General features: G+C 39.3%; 3 protein-coding genes across 8 annotated transcripts in view; 1 reads left to right on the top strand and 2 right to left on the bottom strand.

The window, feature by feature from the left end:
* Positions 1 to 11,271, bottom strand: part of LOC137739550 (uncharacterized) — a 49,719-nt gene extending 38,448 nt beyond the window's left edge. For 4 of the 6 annotated variants that reach the window (XM_088699786.1, XM_088699787.1, XM_088699789.1 and 1 more), the window contains exon 1: positions 11,244 to 11,271. Coding sequence is in view for 1 of the 6 variants with exons in the window: in XM_088699784.1 (XP_088555910.1) it covers positions 11,244 to 11,260 (17 nt within the window). In the remaining 5 variants the exon portion in view is untranslated. The remainder of the gene's footprint in view (positions 1 to 11,243) is intronic. The other 2 variants (XM_088699785.1, XM_088699784.1) reach the window with 2 other exon arrangements.
* LOC137740709 (KDEL-tailed cysteine endopeptidase CEP2-like) overlaps positions 1 to 11,271 on the bottom strand; it is a 36,167-nt gene extending 24,896 nt beyond the window's left edge. Inside the window, exon 1 of the mRNA XM_088699791.1 lies at positions 11,244 to 11,271. The gene's annotated coding sequence lies outside the window, so the exon portion shown is untranslated. The remainder of the gene's footprint in view (positions 1 to 11,243) is intronic.
* Positions 11,272 to 15,542: 4,271 nt separating this feature from the next.
* On the top strand, positions 15,543 to 17,192 carry LOC137740835 (PLASMODESMATA CALLOSE-BINDING PROTEIN 5). The gene is made up of 3 exons (XM_068480641.2): positions 15,543 to 16,149; positions 16,268 to 16,295; positions 16,753 to 17,192. The coding sequence occupies exons 1-3, from the start codon at positions 15,813 to 15,815 to the stop codon at positions 16,916 to 16,918; spliced, it is 531 nt and encodes a 176-aa protein (XP_068336742.2). The 5' UTR covers positions 15,543 to 15,812; the 3' UTR covers positions 16,919 to 17,192.
* The last annotated feature ends 1,029 nt before the right edge of the window (positions 17,193 to 18,221 follow it).

Below are 18,221 nucleotides of genomic sequence, written 5' to 3'. Positions count from 1 at the left end.
TCGTGTCGGTTATATCCGACCGGGCCATGAGTGAAAAAAAAAATATTTAAAACATGTGTTTATTTATTTGTTTATTTTTAATCAATACAACATTTTAAAATAATAAAATCAGACATGATAGAATACACCAAATGTTCATGTGTGTTTATGTGCTAGACAATATGATTTGTGACGCATTGAGAAAAATTGTTTGAATTTCTTTGTATCTTGTTGCTTGCCTGTGAGGGAGGGAGCATAGTCCTTATTACAAAAATGATAGACCTTCAGATTGTAGTCTGTTGTTATTATTCTCTCAGAAAATTTATAGCTCGTTGGAATTGGGTTCATTAGACTTTCGGGTCATGAGTGAAAAAAAAGATATTTAAAATATGTGTTTATTTATTTATTTATTTTTAATCAATATAAAATTTTAAAATAATCAAATTTTTATTTCTGTCAGTTATAACCGCCAGGATTTTTTTTGATATCCGCCACTAAATATCCGCTAGGACTTTATGTCGGATATAACCGGCAATATTTTTCTAATATCTGCCACTAATTAAATGATGTGTCAGATATAATTTATCCAACAAGATTTTTCTAATATCCGCCACCATCATCCGCCACCTAAAGCTAATATTGTAGTAGTGTAGAAAGGTCTCTCTCCCCACGGTATAAATCCACTCATCTAGGGTTCATCTCCAGTAACGCAATCTTTATACTTAAATTCTCTTACCCACTGCTTGAGTCTAAAACTATTTACCAACTTGACTGTCGGATAGCCTTTGGTTGGCACACCCCTGATCCTAGGCTTGCTCACGATTGTTTATTATTTTGCAGGTTACTTGAGTTTGGCACTTCCTCAACATACAGTGGTGCGCAAATTTAGTTCCAATAGTTGACTTATCAATATAATCATTTATACCCTTTATGTTTCACATTATGGCAAATCTGAGAGATTCTTGTGTAGAATGAAGCCCTAGGCCCTAGTATGGAACTTATGTGGATTTATCCATCAAATTAATCTAATGGTTTAATTCATCTACGTGGCCACGTAATTATGTGTACATTGAACGTTAGATTTACTTCATTTTAGTGGATTGTTGAGTAATAAACGGAGTTGGAGCTGGAGTTGTTGTCATCTTTTTTGTCTTCCCATTCTTTCTACTCTACGTTACCTAAACAATTTGCAAATATACAAAGCTCTACGCCTAAAAGATGCAAGATCCATTTGCCAGCTAACTAGCTAGCTAGCTCTACAGACACAAAGGAAAACGACTAAATGAAAAGTTGCGTGCAAGCTTAATTTCAGCAACCTCCAGCAAAAACATGGCAAAGAAACTTGCAAAAATATTCCTTCTACTCCTAGCCATCTTGTTACTTAAACAAGCCGGCTCCGGCCAAAGTCAGTCGATTACAAATGATGACTTGCCATTGAGTATGGTCACTAATGGAGGAAACCAATTACTACTCCAAAACCCAAATGTTTGGAAACCAATTTTCTCCGGGCTGCTGGACTATTTGTTCTCATCAGATAGCACCTGAGAAAATATCGACATATGTTGGGAAAAACTTAGAGTACACAACTCTAACACAAGTGTTGGAGAGACAATACAAGTAAACAAATTACTTGTATTACACAAACAAAATATTACAACACAAACTATCAAAGACACTCTTGAGAAGCTATGTCACTCACTCACTTTCTAGAGACAAACTCTAGAGCACTCACACTCTTACAAGACTATTCTTTCTTCTCACTCTCACTTGCTTACTTGCTTGCTTACAAGCTTGCTTGCTTGGTTGCTTAGCACCACACCCATATTTATAGGGCATGTTTGTCGACTTTAAACATGCTAGAACTCTCTAGCTACTTATCATGCATTGCACCATCACCGACATAGGCTTTGCAATATCCATACAATACTACAAGCTGCTAGAACCTTCTAGCTTATTATGCATGCACACCTGACTTTATCATGCAAATTTGAACTAGAATGGTCTAGTTCATTTGCAGCTGGACAAAGCCTTCTAGAAGCTTCTACCTTCCAAGCTTGCTGCTTGTACTTGCTAGACTTTTCTAGGATCCAAACACCAACTGGGCTGGTGTTGATCTTCAACACTCCCCCTCAACACCAGCTCATTCTTTCCTCCATGCTGAGTTGACGACGAAGCTTTTTCTTGAACACTCATTTTCATGATATGGGTTTCACATCTCTTCGCTTTGGCACTAGATTCCAAGCTTGATTTAGCTCGACTGTAGTGATCTCTTCTCCCAACTTTGAGCCACTCAGGTTTAACTGTTTCTTTTTCTATGGTTGTGTTGGCATATTTAGGATTTTGCTTCCTGATTCTTGTTGACCTCCTTAGTTGTGATTGTGGAGTTGATACTTCCACTTCACTAGGTCTATCTTCTTCTGGTTGTTGATATATGTCAGCTTGGCAAGGGTTTTGGGGCACTGCTTGCTCAACATCATCACCATCAAGCGAATCTTCAGACTCATCTGGTCTCGACTGGATTCGAACAATTTGCTCCCCCATCTTTTGTTGCAACTTATCTTCTATCTCTCTTGAATCAGGCAACGCCTCCTTTTCTGAGGACCACCAAGAAGATGCTTCATCAAACACCACATCTCGTGATGTGTAACACCTTCCATTCGTAGGATCACAACATTTCCACCCTTTTCTTTAGCTGTCGTATCCCACAAAGATACATCGGACTGCCTTCTTGTCAAACTTGCTACGTAAATGACTTGGAACAAATACGTAACACACACAGCCAAAGACTCGAAAGTAACTAACTGTAGGTTTCATATCCCACAGTTTCTCAAAGGGTGAGACAAATTCTAACCTGGGTTGAGGAAGCCTGTTGATCACATAAGCTGCAGTTCTCATTGCTTCGGCCCAAAACCTTCCTGGTACATTCTTGGCATGGAGCATACTTCGACATATTTCTGCAAGATGCCGGTTCTTTCTTTCCGCTATGCCATTCTGTTGTGGCGTATTGGCACAGGTGAACTGGTGACGTATTCTACATTCTTGTAGATACTGGGAAAACTCATTCGAGGTATATTCTCCTCCATTATCTGTGCGTATGCAACGGATCTTCTTTCCTACTTCTCCTTTAATTGTCTCCTTAAACTCTTTAAATTTTGAAAATGTTTCAGATTTTTCTTTCATAAAGAAAACCCACACATACCTCGAGAAGTCATCAATGAACGTCACCATGTACCGCATCCCACTTATCGATGGTTGCTTGACGGGCCCGAACACATCAGAATGAACCAACTCCAACGCCTCTTTCGCTTTAAACTTCGACTCTTTGTATGGTAGTTGATGTGCTTTACCATACTGGCATCCTGCACAAACCGTGTCTGTTCTCACGTCAAGCTGAGGTAGCCCCTTAAGTATTGACTTCTTCATCATCACATTTAGCTTGTGATAGCTAACGTGTCCCAATCTCATGTGCCATAAATCTGCTGTCTCGTTCTTCCTTGTCTTGTCTATGTATGCAGTTTCTGCTGACATTACATAGACTGACTGCAATCGCCGTCCCTCCATTGTTGGCGTCCCTAAGATCTTGAGGTGTCGATACACCTTCACATCTCGTGGACCAAACAAGACATAATTTCCCAACGACGTCAGTTGCGGCACTGAAAGCAGATTTTTCTTCATACCTGGAACATGGTAGACATCTTGAAGCAGGACATGGTTAGTGCTGTATCGGGGCTCAATTACTGTTTTACCGATGTGAGCAATCGGTAGCCTCGAGTCATTAGCCGTCACCACTAAGCGGCCTCCTTTGTACTCAGTCAGACTTTGTAACTTTTTCTCATCACCTGTCATATGGTTTGAGCAGCCTGAATCCACGATCCAATCATTTTGGTAGTCAATTGACTCCAGACTTGTTGCTGTGAGAGCTGACTCTTTCTTCTCTGTAGCAATAGATGCTTTACCATCCCATTCTTCGTCCAGGGCTAGAGACGCAATGACGTCCCAATCATTTTCACTTTTTTTCTCTGAGTTGGCGACGTTACTTTCTGCAGGCCTTTTGAACCAGCAATCCTTCGCCATGTGACCATTCTTTCCACAATTGTAACACTTGCCCTCAAATCTTTTATTATTCTGGGACTGACCATAGTTGCCGTGATACTTCGGAGCTCCCCCTGGCCGAGAACTCCCTCCTCCTTGATGACCTTTTTCCTTGTCACCATTTCTTTTAGATCCACCACCAGCATGCTGCTTAAAGCTGCCTTTACTTTTGGTGTAAAGCGCTTCCTCCTCACCTTTTAACGAGATCCCTCCCATTTGCTTTGCCAAAGCTTCTTGATCGGCAAGCAAATTCTCGAACTCAACAAGTGATGGTTGGGTCGGCCATCCTTGTACAGCGGCAACGAAGTCTCGATATTCGGGTCTTAATCCATGGATAATTATTCTTTTTATCCTGGATTCTACAATGGCAGCACACGGATCTAATTCAAAAATTTCACGACAAATAGACTTTACCTTGTGGAAATACTGCGCAATCGTCATGTCCCTTTGGGCCACTGATAACAACTCGTTCTCGAGAAGCTGCAGTCTTGTATCGTTCCTCTTTGAAAAGAGTGTGGCGAAGGTGTCTCATGCTTCTTTTGGTGTCTTGGCCTTCCGTATGTGCTCTAACATGTCATCTTCAACTGTGGTTTTTAAGGCAAACATGGCCTTACCTGCCTTAATCTTCCACTTCCTCAAAGCGCCGCTGGTGTCTTCTTCTGGCTGCGTAACTTCATTACCGCCGACGACATCCCAAAGATCTTGGCCTTGTAGGTAAGACTCCATACACGTCGCCCACGTGTTGTAATTTTTGTTGTTCAACTTCTTGATTCCTCCAACAACTTGAAGATCTCCCATCGTGTCAACAGAGCTTCGATAAGCCAAACAAGATTAACAAATAATCTTGCGAAGTACTAAACTTCTCACGATTCTCAAAAGCTTTAATAGAGACGGTCCCTGATCGTACCGCTCTGATACCAATTGTTGGGGTGGAAAAAAAACTTAGAGTACACAACTCTAACACAAGTGTTGGAGAGACAATACAAGTAAACAAATTACTTGTATTACACAAACAAAATATTACAACACAAACTATCAAAGACACTCTTGAGAAGCTATGTCATTCGCTCACTTTCTAGAGACAAACTCTAGAGCACTCACACTCTTACAAGACTATTCTTTCTTCTCACTCTCACTTACTTGCTTGCTTACAAGCTTGCTTGGTTGGTTGCTTAGCACCACACCCATATTTATAGGGCATGTTTGCCGACTTTAAACATGCTAGAACTCTCTAGCTACTTATCATGCATTGCACCATCACCGACATAGGCTTTGCAATATCCATACAATACTACAAGCTGCTAGAACCTTCTAGCTTATTATGCATGCACACCTGACTTTATCATGCAAATTTGAACTAGAATGGTCTAGTTCATTTGCAGCTGGACAAAGCCTTCTAGAAGCTTCTACCTTCCAAGCTTGCTGCTTGTACTTGCTAGACTTTTCTAGGATCCAAAAACCAATTGGGTTGGTGTTGATCTTCAACAACATATGGGTTCTTGCCATGCACGTCAACGGTCCTGGGAAATATCATAATCAAAACTCATACACATATGACATATATATACAATCGCATAGATACGACGTGTACAAATTATATATATAAATTACAAAAAAAATTAAACAAAAGATGTTTAGTAATGTTACCAGACTGCACACGAATAAAATTATCCAAGCTGATCTTAAAGAAATGTGTTGTCCATATATCTTTTACCTTTACAATTTGGAAGGGTTGTCATTTTCTTAATAAGATATGTATGGCAACAAGAGGCTTGTAGCTCAATTAGTTAAAAGAATTCAACTAAATAACCTAGGCGCTTCGTTCAACCATCCCTCCCATATATAATATGGAGTCAACATCTATTTGTTCTTCTGTGGAGTTTCTTGACAGCATCTAGACTTTCTGGAGACACAGAAACGGCTCAAAGTCAGGTCTCTGTTGGAATAGGGTTGCTCGCTGGATCAAATGTTATGCTTCTGACAATTCTATGCATGGGGGCACCTGTCTCTTCGTTGGCAAATGGGACCTTGAAAATTCACGTGCAGTTGACAAAAAAGATGAACAACGATTTAGCTTAACTGGTACTTCCCTGTGCTCTCTCCTGACCTAAATGTGTTGCCTTAAAGTGTACAATTAAAATGTTTATAGATGTTAGCTTGCCCAGAGGTAAAAATTAAACATAAGAATAAATAGAGGTAAAAAGTTCAGACTTAAATCTTATATATATATATATATATTCATTCACGGTAAATAAACCAAAAGGTTTCTAGAATTATTGAAGGGAATTGTTATTAGCACTCCAAAAATCTCATTCTACACTCCGAACTTTCTATATTATGAAAGAAAAATACTCTTGTGAGGAGTGTAGTATGAGATTTTTGGAGTGCCAGTAACACTTCCCTTATTGAAAGTTAATAAAATTAATTAGTAGTTGTGTTACTCAAGCAGTGCCACTACTGGAATTGTACATGTTTAGTTGAATATATATAATGCACAAATAAATATTGCTTATGTAAATCTATATAGTTTTGCATGATTTTCTCCCTAGTTTAATGTTTAATAAGAAGAATGCTGGTATAAATTATGCCATGCTTAGCAACGTGATATATTGTTAGGTTCATTTTTCTTCTTCTTGTTCATCAGGATCTGGAGTGAGCAGAGTTATTGGGACAATCTATTCTGCACGGATCATTGTTCTCTCTCTGATTCCTTTCGTAATTGTCCAATTGCCCCAAGTTTTCCACGCAACTTCAGATAGTCGCTTTGCAATTCCTATTTAACTTGATGTCTCCACCTCTTTCGTGACCACTTATAGCCTCTATCAGGTAGCTGAGAGTTTAGTTTCTAAAAGGATGCTAACTAATCAGTAAAGTTATGCAAATATCATATTGGTCTGATTCATACACCATCTCATCATCTTCCCCAAAATTCTGCAACAATTGGTCTGTCCACTACTGATGTGATAAATTCTTGTGGTTTAATTTGTAGTTGGTATCATGTATTTCTGGAAATTGACAAGGAACAAGAAGTAGAATTTCAGAGGAATGTGCAGTGCTCTCTCTGTTGAGCAAGCACAGATATTTTCATTAAATATCAACACATTAGACTTTTCTCTTACCAGCTACACTAGAGCAATATCAACCCTTGCTTCATAAACAATAATCTAAAGCATGCACTTGTCCTATGAGACTAAGCATTCACTTAACTGTTGGTTTCTTCCTTCTCAACCATTAGATCAAAACCAAATTCTATTTAATTCCAACACTCCCCTTTAAATGAATTCTGGTTTTGACCCCAAGCATTCCTCTGAGATAGACAAATCTTTCCTTTGGTAGAGCTTTGGTAAAGATGTCTGCCATTTGATCATGTGATTTGCAGTAGATCAATTCAATGGTATTCTCTTGCAAGGCTTCCCTTATGAAGTGAAACTTCCTTTTGATATGCTTGGTTTTCTGGTGAAAAATATGATTTTTGGTCATAGCTATTGCTGATGTGTTGTCACACATAAGTGGTGTAGCATCCACTTGCATTTCACCAAAATCCTGTAACACAAACCTCAACCATATAGCTTGAGAGGTAGCCATTGCAGCACTCACATACTCTGCCTCAGCCGTAGACAGTGCAACACTTTGTTGCTTGACAGAGGCCCAAGAAAATATCCCAAAACCAAATGCAAATGCATATCCTGAAGTACTTCTCATGTCATCTTCATTGCCACCCCAATCACTGTCACAGAAGCCTACTAGGATTGCTTCTTCTCCCTTCTCATACTTGATTCCATAGTCCAAGGTCCCTGAGATATACTTGAGTACTCGCTTGGCAGTTCCCATGTGAATTCTTGTGGGATTATGCATGAACCTTGATAAGAGACTAGCTACATACATAATGTCAGGCCTTGTGGCAGTCAAGTAAAGTAAACTCCCAACCATTTTCCTGTATAGGCTTTCATCAGCAGGTTCAGAACCATCCACTTTACAAAGTTTCTCATTTGTGATCAATGGCGTTGCCACAGATTTGCATCTTTCCAGATTGAATCTTTCAAGCAGTGATTGTGCATACTTCTGTTGATGTATGAAAATCCCAGTAACTTCTTGTATTACTCCAATTCCCAAGAAATGATGCAACAAGCCAAGATCCGTCATCTCATATTGTCTCATCATGTCCTTTCTGAATTCTTCAATCATTTCTTCACAATTACCAGTAAATACCACATCATCAACATATATAGACACAATAAGCATATCAGAGTTCTCACCAGTTTTTGTATACAAGGTAGCTTCACTAGGACTTTTGTTAAATCCACTTTTGCTGAAATAGGAGTCTATCTCACTGTACCAAGCCCTGGGGGCTTATTTGAGTCCATACAGAACCTTGTTTAACTTATACACACTTTCTTCTTCATTTGGAACTTCAAATCCTTGTGGTTGATCCACATACACTTCTTCTTCCAGAGTGCCATTTAGAAAGGCTGATTTAACATCTAACTGGTGAAGTTTCCATCCCTTTTGAGCAGCAAGAGCAATCAAGATTCTAATGATATTTAGCCTTGCCACTGGGGCAAAGGTTTCATTGAAATCTACCCTAGGTTGTTATAAGTAGCCTTTGGCAACCAATCTTGCTTTGTTCTTCTGTATAGATCCATCCAAATTTAGTTTGGTCTTGTAGATCCATTTCACACCTATCACAGGTTTATCACTCAGTCTATTTACCAATTTCCAAGTAGAGTTTTTCTCAATCATGGCAATTTCTTCACTCATTGATTTTGGCCAAGATTGATCCATTTCAGCTTCTTCAAAACTCTCTGGTTCAGCAAAATAATAGTTACATACTGCATAAATCTCATCTAAACTCCTCATTCTTAATGAGTTGTTTCTGGGGAGGAATCCTGCAATTCTTGTCCTTTTGCATTTGAAGTAGAGGGTTGAGATCCTTGTGTTGGTGTTGAAAAGTCATTTTGACTTCCATCCTGTATAACAAGTTCATTCTCAATTTGCACATCAACTTGTGCTTTTTCCATTGTTAATGGAAATGAGATGATGTCAATGTTATTGGTTTCCCAATTCCATGCTTCATTCTCCTTGAACACCACATCTCTTGAGATAATTACTTTATGTGACTCAATATTGTATAGCCGATAACCATTTTCACAGCTTCCATAGCCTACAAGAACACACTTGATACTGTTGATTTCAAGTTTGTGTCTTAATTGAGATGGTATCTGTGCATAGCAGATTGATCCGAACACTTTCAAGTGCTTCACACTTGGTTTTCTACCACTAAATGCCTCAAAAGGTGTTTTCTTCTCAAGTGCTTTAGTTAGACACCTGTTTAGAAGGTACACAGATGTATTGACAGCCTCACCCCTAAAGGAAAGTGGCATTTTCTTATCATGCAGCATTGACTTAGTCATTTCAGCCACAGTCATATTCTTCCTCTTAGCTACACCATTATGTTGTGGTGTGTAGGCCACTGTCAATTGCTTCTATAATCTAGCTCATTCACAGAATTCTTGGAACTCAAATGAAGTGAACTCACCACCTCTGTCATTTCTTAGTCTTTTGATCTTGTAACCATTCTGAAGCTCAACCATCACCTTGAATTTCTTGAAGATTGAAAATACTTCACTCTTGTTTCTCATAAAGTATACCCAAACCATCCTGGTGCAGTCATTAATAAATAACAGAAAGCATATGTTCCCACTGAGTGCAGGTGTCTTCATTGGACCACACACATCTGTGTGAATGAGTTCTAGAGGTTGGCTTGCTCTCCATGCATTTCCAGTTTCGAAAAAGTCCCTGTGATGCTTCCCCAATATGCAACCTTCACAAGGTTCTTTAGTCTTTTGTAACTCAGGAAGACCAGTCACCATTTGTAATTTCTACAATCTCTTTAAACTGTGAAAGTTAAGATGTCTAAACCTCTTGTGCCATAACCAAGAGTTTTCTGCAACGCTTGCTTTTAGAGCAATTGAGTCATTGTAATCTAGCATAAGTGGAAAACTTTTGTTTCTTGTCATGCCAACTTGTGTTACCAAGTTTTGGAGGCTTCTGTCATCAAAGATCTCCACCATATTGTCTCCAAAAAGTAAGAAATAACCATGAGCAATCATTTGTCCTACACTAAGGAGATTCTCATCAAGGCCAGGTACAAGTATCACATCCTTGATGAATCTTCTTCCACCCTTTGTCTCTAGAACAAGAGTTCATTTTCCAGTAGCTTCCACAAGTTGTCCATTCCTCATTTTAACTCTGCAATTGAAGCTTCTGTCAATGTTGTTTAACAAGGATTCATATGCAGTCATATGATTACTGCATCCACTGTCAATATATCAGATTCCTCTCTTATTTTCAGTTCTTGCAACACTACAGGCATAAAAGACATTTACTTCCTTTTCTTTTGCTCTATGTGCATAGTTGACAGCTTGGTTCCTTCTTGGATTACAATCTCTTGCTAGATGGCCAAACCTGTCACACTTGGTGCATTTGGGTTTTCCCTTGAACCAGCAAACACCATAGTGTAATTTGTCACATATTTTACACTTGGTTTTGGTAGAATCACTGCTAGTTTCTGATTTTGATTGTGGAGTATGCTTGTTGTCCCATTTCTTCCCTTTTCCTTTCCAGAATTTCTTTTGATTTAAGTTGTTCCCCTGAGCCTTGTAACTGCTATCTCCCTCAGTCACACTTAGGCTAGCAAAAGCCTTTTCAGCTCAGCTTTCAGAGTGCATGTTTAACCTCTGCTCATAGCCTTTCAATGTGCCAATCACCTCTTGAACCTCAATGGAGTCAAGGTCCTTAGTTTCTTCTCTAATAGATGTGATGGAATCATAGGATTTAGGCAAGCTAATAAGTATCTTATGCACCAATCTTTGGTTTGACAGCTCTTCACCAAGAGTTTTCATTTGGTTCACAATGTCAGTCATTCTTGTTAAATAAGCAGATAAAGCTTCACCATCATTCATCCTAGTGTACTCAAAATCTCTCCTTAAACATTGTAGTTTGACAGATCTAACCTTTTTATCACCACGAAATTCTTGTTGAAGAACATCCCACGCAGTCTTGGAGGTTTCAAAGTTTGAGATTCGAGGAAATATCTCATCAGACACTGCCCCTTGAATGATACCAAGAGCTTTTGCATCTCTGGTTTCATTAACCTTCATTGAGCTCTTCACAGACTTTTGATCTTCATTGCTAGACTCATCTTCAGTTTCTGAGATTTCAAAACCCTTATCCACCGAATTCCAAAGATCATATGATTTGAATATGGTCTTCATCTTGATGGACCAAAAATCGTAGTTGGACCCATTAAAGATAGGAGCCCTCAGATCTCCTCCACTGCTCAAGGTAGCCATGTGAGACTTTGTAAGAACATATGAGGTTTTTCAAAATCTGGGGTTGTTTTTCCCTTTTTTTCTTCAAAGATACAAAGCACACAAAACGCCCAGTCCTGAAATTGATCAGAACCTAAGCTCTGAGGCCATGATAAATTCTTGTGGTTTAATTTGTAGTTGGTATCATGTATTTCTGGAAATTGACAAGGAACAAGAAGTAGAATTTTAGAGGAATGTGCAGTGCTCTTTCTGTTGAGCAAGCACAGATATTTTCATTAAATATCAACACATTGGACTTTTCTTTTACAAGCTACACTAGAGCAATATCAGCCCTTGATTCATAAACAGTAATTTAAAGCATACACTTGTCCTATGAGACTAAGCATTCACTTCATTGTTGGTTTCTTCCTTCTCAACCATTAGATCAAAACCAAATTCTATTTAATTCCAACATGATGCAGGTATTTCAACCATGGATACAGAAGAGAAAACTTGCATATTCTAAGCATAGGCATGTGATGTCAGAAATTCTAAAACATTTGAAAACAAATGCGCTCGAAAGACTTCTTACGAATGATGGTGACTTAGGTTGCCAAAACCCCTAAGTATTGGAGTGTCGGACACCTCGACAAGCCGACACACCAAAGACACGCCCCCCGACGTGGTTTTGGACACGGTCAAGACCCAGTAAGGGCATTTTTGTAATATAAAAAAATTTGGGCTTTCTTATAAATATCAAAACTTCTAAAATCTAAAGACTACCCCAACCTCTGCTCTAGACTTCAATCCCCTTTCAATCTTTCTCTTTCAATCTTTATAAATATCAAATCTTTTATAAGTATTTTGTGTTTTGATTATTATGTATGGTGGATGAATTTGATGAACATGAGTTGACACGCACCGATCCTGATATCCCTAAATATAAGGATAGGCACGTGCTGGCCAACACTTGAGGGTGACGAAGCCATTTTAAATATGCATACAATTAAGAATACGTAATTAGAACGAAATAAGCAGAATCGTGTTCAAAGCATACAACTAATTAAGAATAATGTGAGAGAATTATTATAAAAAGGTATGAACAAAAGGATGGGTTCTACCCTGAGAAGACTCGAAGATCCCTATGTGGAATTGCCTTGATGTCAGGATTGTATGCCTCAATTCTAATTCCTGAGAGGGCGCAAAACCAAAAGAGTGAGTGGACCAAAGTGTATAATAATAGTACTAATAATAAGAAAACCATTTTATTTATGAACATACTAACCCCCTGTTTTGAAAACATACATATATAATACTACATAGTAGTTTTTTTCGAAACTCTACATGCCATGAAAATATTCATAAAATATGTATAATAAAAAGCCATGCTCTAAAAATGGTGCTATCACCACCCGAAGGAAAATCCATAAATCTCGATAATGTTGTACTTACTAGGGGTATCATAGTCGCCCGAAGGAGGTACATGTCCATCACTCGAAGGTGAAGCTGTACAACACTGGGTTAGGCTAGTGAAGAAACCATGGTCCATCACCTGAAGATGAAGTTGTACGACTCCGGGTTATGCCGGACAAGAGGATATATAACATCACACACCGACACTAGCCCTGGGCTAGTGAAGCTGGGGGTATATCATCAATATCATCAACTCCTCATTCGCACGAAGGCAGTACCTGTCCATCACTTGAAGATGAAGTTGTATGACACTGGGTTACGCCAGTGAAGAAACATGGTAGGCCCCATCACTCGAAGGTGAAGTTGTACGACTCTGGGTTACGCCAAAGAAGAAATATATACATAAATATCCTTAACTGTGTCCTATGACCATAGACATTTACATACCTGTGTTGCATGGATGTGTTGTATGGTAACCCACTAGATAAGTACCGAAAACATATCTAAAAAAAACCATATATCCAATCCGGAGCTCAAAAGCTCAAAGTCTCATCTCGCAAATCCATGATAACTCATATTCATAAATCCATAGAATTCCATATATGCAAATCCAAAGATTCATAACTCATTTTCGGAAATCCGTAATATAAATCATAATCGAAAGCCATAGAATTTCATATACGAGAATCCAAATATTCAGGACCTTTAGTAAAACACAATTTCGATAAATCATAAATAATGCATAAAACGTGAAATCATGCTCTTCGTGAATGCATGCCTAATATTTTATAAAAACATGCAAGTTAGGAAGAGGTCCATGCACATATATTTTGTTGCCCGGGAATCGCTCAAGCTAGCGAGGATGGAGTCATTTTCCACCGATGCACCTAACCACAATTAGGGACCATTTAGTAAAACTATAGTTAAACAATAGAATTTGGACAAACGGATGGCAAATTCAAATTCGGCACTTTGAAAAACCTAAGGAGGGACCTCAGGTTTCCCCCAATGCGCCGTCGCACGAGCCGCCACAATGCAGCGACCTGGAAAGCCACACGCCGCCGTACGGGACAGCCGGCAGCCCTGACTCGTCGGAAAATTCAACAACTTCAAAAATTCTTAAATTTTACACGAATGTAGATCTCAATGAGAGGAACAACTTTCATACTTGGACCGAAGTTCAATTCGGCGAGGAAGTGGCATGAAAATCACCACGAACCATTGGGAACCTAAGAAATGGGGGGTTGTCAATTCATCCTTTCTGATGCTCCGCCGTACCTAAACTTATTTGGGGTTTGATCCTGGCCTCAAGAGGAGTCGAACCATGGTGGTAGTCGACGGTGGTCGTTGTAGAAACGGCGAACCGTCATCGTGGTGTCCTCTAAGCCATCGACTCCGATCTTCATGAATTAGGGCCAAATGTCTTTGATTTTTAGGGTGGAATTGGCAGAGGAAGGGTCATGGAGTCGAGTGGTGGTGACGGTCAATTCGTCGGGAAAACGCCAATATCGGCATCGGGGTGTTCATAGGAATCAAGTCGGGTCACGGGTTGAAGGGAGGGTCTGGGTTTGCTGGGTCTCTCTTTCCCTCATTTCCTTCCTTATTCTCTCTTATGATTGGTCACTCTTTCCTCTCCTCCATCGCGATTGGGCAACATCCTACTCACTTCTCTCATCTTCTTTCTATCACAGCCACACACGTGGCACCATTTGACTGCTCCAACAAATCTAGAGCCTTCTAGATAATGGTCAAATGATCATTTTGCCCCTATCTTTACTCGCCTATAACTTCTTCGTTACAACTCCAAATTCGATTCCGCTTGCTCCCACACGTTCGTCGCAACGAATACTATAAGGATACGATAAGAAAATGGATCTTACGTGACACAACAAGACAGTAAAACAAAGTCAACACATTTGCCTTGAAGGGCATTTTCATAATTTCACATTTTAAAATAATAAAAAAACCGTAATTTTTGGGGACGGGTCGTTACATGAGTATTTTGTTATATTATGAATTTGAAGTATTATTTTTAATATATGTAATATTTATTATATTAAAACTTGAGAGAAAGATCGGTTGAAAGTAATTGAAAATATTTATGTGGTGTAAGGTAGAAGAATATGGTTAGGTATTCATAAAAAAAATTATATATATTTTTTAATTTTTTATTAACTTAATCAATTTGGATCTTTGAATTACAAAAAATTGAAATCTAACTGAGCAGATTGTGACACGTAGCCAACGATAACATTTTTTATATTTCTAATTTTTTTAAGCTGAAAAATCTAGACCGTTGATCGGAAAATCAAACAGTCAAAATTATGACACATCATCTAGCCGTTTGGGGGTTAGATTTCTTGCTTTTTTCACAGTTGAAAATTCAATGGCCCAAAAAAAACAGTTGTTGGACATCCAATGACCCAGCTTTCACCACGTCGCGACAATTTTTGGAGCTGTAAGTGGGCCTTCACGTGGGCTCTATGTGCTGAAATGTTCTCAGGAACACTCGCCCATTCCCTTGTGTTTTTCGAGCGCCTGGCAAAAAAAAGAAAAAAAAAACAAAAAAATCAATCGTGGCTGACATCATATAACCTCGGGCTCTGGGCCCGTCGAATCGAGCTTGGGGGAAAAGTCAGTGTCCCCTAGAGCCCAGTGGATTGGTCTGCGTTGGAGGGTGTTTTTGCGGTAGGGTGCTTTGGTTGCCCTTAGCCCAGGGGATTGATATGGGCTGAGTTGCTCTAACACGGAGCACTGTTCATGTTTTCTCACTCTGTCGTGCTTGTCGATCTCACACTGTCACTTGCTCTCTAGTCTCTACTACGTTCTTCACAGTAACGGTCACTTTTCCTCTGCATCCCCATTTGGCCTCCCATCTTCAACAATTAATAAATTTGCTTTAGCAAACCAAACGGCTATAATATTATCCCCCTCCTCTCGATCTCTCTGTCTCTCCGAAACCCCAAAAGGAAACGCCAATTACCCCACTGCTGCTGCTGCTGCTCTCTCTCTCCCAAAATGCACAAAAGCATCGGTTTATCTTTGATCCTTTCACTGACCCTCTTCTGCCACTTGATCCCGCCGTCCAAGGCCAAGGACGGCGTCGTCACGAGGGAGCTCTGGTGCGTGGCCAAGAACAACGCGGAGGACGCCCCCCTGGTGACGGCGCTGAACTGGGCCTGCGGGCCTGGTGGAGCCGACTGCCGCCCGATCCAGCAAGGTGGACCCTGCTACGACCCCGCCGACATCCAGAACACTGCCTCCTACGCTTTCAACGACTACTTTCTGAAACACGGCATGACCGCCGATAGTTGCAGCTTTGATAACACTGCCGCGCTTACTTCTCTGAATCCCAGTACGTTCCATCGTTAGTAGCTAATTACTCACTTTTTTTTTTCTTTGGGAAAAAAGGTCCATTTTTCTGATTTATTACGATCCGTATTGGTAAATAATTAATTTATTATTTATTTCAGGTCATGATAAGTGCAAATTCCCATCCAGGTAACTCAGTCAGCTCATTACATGGCTTTGTTAGAGATGTATATTTCTGTTTTTACATTGCTTTTTCTTCTTGAAATTTTGATAACTGGGTTTTGCCCCCTTTGGCGAATTAACCGGCAAGTGGATGAGCCTGGTAATAATACAATGCCACGTATTAATCTCACTCCGTGTGGTATCATGCTATTAGAGCGCAACGTCACCATGTCATTGTACCAGATGCATCCAGGTCATTCTCGTGTGCAAGACACAAACAAGGGGACCTCTACGGGGCATGTTTGGGACCCGAATGCGAAGGGTCTCTTTGTTTGTGTGTTCCGATGAACGATCATTGTCCGATTTGGTTTGGATTCAAATAAAGCTTCGCTTTCTCGATCTTCATTTTTAGACCAAGATTCTATGGGACATTGTTAGTGTTTTAGAATGATATGATAAGGTTTAGTGTTTTCCGATGCAACAGCTTATCAGCTAGCAATGCAAGCATCTCCAGTGCATCAACAGCAATTGGAAATGGAATGGGACGTCGTGAAGATTTGAACGGCAGCAATATGATTTCTGAGCACTGGATTTGGCCCGTCCTTACCGGTTTTCTGGTCATTGCATATAATACATGGGCAATGGGTTAGCGAGCAAGCGAACAAGCGAGCGAGCGAGCCTTCTCCCTGGAATATTTTTGTTACAAGATCTAGCCTAGAACGAGGAGTTCAATTAAGATCTCACAGATTCACTTGGTGCGTAATTAGTACTCGATTAAGTTGGTAGGGATAGATTGCTGTCGATTTTGTTATCTGTGCGAGGCTCAAGCTTTGTAATTTGGATTTTCAAAATCAAGCATATCAATATTTATCTGTGTGTGTTGCAACCAATTTGAGCGTTGTTGCACATTCTGTTATTTGATTACTTGAGAATTTCAGCAATATTCCAATTTAGCCAACTTGATCCATCAATTATCCAATTGGCTAAACAGTTTAGAGAGCTGAAGTTAATTTAGCCCAAGTGTTGAGAAGTAGGAGTGCTAGTAGTAGTAGAATGGAGGAGCTTAGGAGGAGACAGAGTTCCATGACACAGAATAAGGAGTATGTATCAGGTTTCATTAGCATGAAACGCCAAGCGGTGATATACTCGTATCATTTAAGTCAAAGTAAAATACATTTAGTTTTCCGGTTTGCTTTTTTTGTTTTTTTTTTTTTGGATCGATAGTTTGCTTTTTCTAGTGTGGTGAAAAATTATGAGTACAGAAGAAAATGAGCATGTGGTGGCCCTGCAACTGCAAGTAACCAGTTTCACATTTGGTATTTGGAGTATTGAAGGAAGCCGTTTCCACAATTTTAACTTTTGTATGAATTATTAGAGAGATGAATTCCATGTGTTCCAAAAAATACAGCTGTGGATTCTGTCTAAACTCGGTAGTCTCAGCCCTCCCCTGACAAGTCAAGCAATTATTCATTTGATCTGCTTCTTAGCCTATATACAGCTATTTATTATTGAATTATTTTTTTGTACAATTAAGAAAATTTTCAAATAAGTTTATTTAAGGGGCATCTCAATAGGAATTACTCGTATTATATTTTAACGATCTAACCGTCCTTTTATTTTTTTATTTTTATTTTTATTTTTTTATATTTTTCCTCGAATATCGTCTATACCAAAAATCAGTCTAATCAGTAACCATTTGGGTTGCATTGTGGATGGAAGCATAATTGGAAGCCAGCTCTTCATTTTCCACATTTGGGAATTTATTTGAGTGCACGAAAAAGGATGCAAAAGGCCAAGGGAAGGGATGACACAATCATAACTACTAATTAGATGACACAATCATAACTACTAATTAAAGTTAAGGTTTTATTATGAGATCAATTAACAACATGAGCAGGCCCAATTACAACATATGTGTAATACAATGTCATTTGTCCCATCAATATGAGATTC

This window comes from Pyrus communis, chromosome 9 (genome assembly GCF_041283825.1).
Source record: "Pyrus communis isolate YQ-2024b chromosome 9, ASM4128382v1, whole genome shotgun sequence".
Taxonomy (NCBI): domain Eukaryota; kingdom Viridiplantae; phylum Streptophyta; class Magnoliopsida; order Rosales; family Rosaceae; genus Pyrus; species Pyrus communis.
This window is presented reverse-complemented; position numbering and strand designations above follow the sequence as displayed.

Bases quoted from the DNA above. Each gene is read 5' to 3' on its own strand.
- LOC137740835 (XM_068480641.2), top strand. From the start codon at position 15,813: ATGCACAAAAGCATCGGTTTATCTTTGATCCTTTCACTGACCCTCTTC. The intron at 16,150-16,267 runs GTACGTTCCATC...TATTTATTTCAG, and splicing joins GCTTACTTCTCTGAATCCCA to GTCATGATAAGTGCAAATTC. The intron at 16,296-16,752 runs GTAACTCAGTCA...CCGATGCAACAG, and splicing joins AAGTGCAAATTCCCATCCAG to CTTATCAGCTAGCAATGCAA.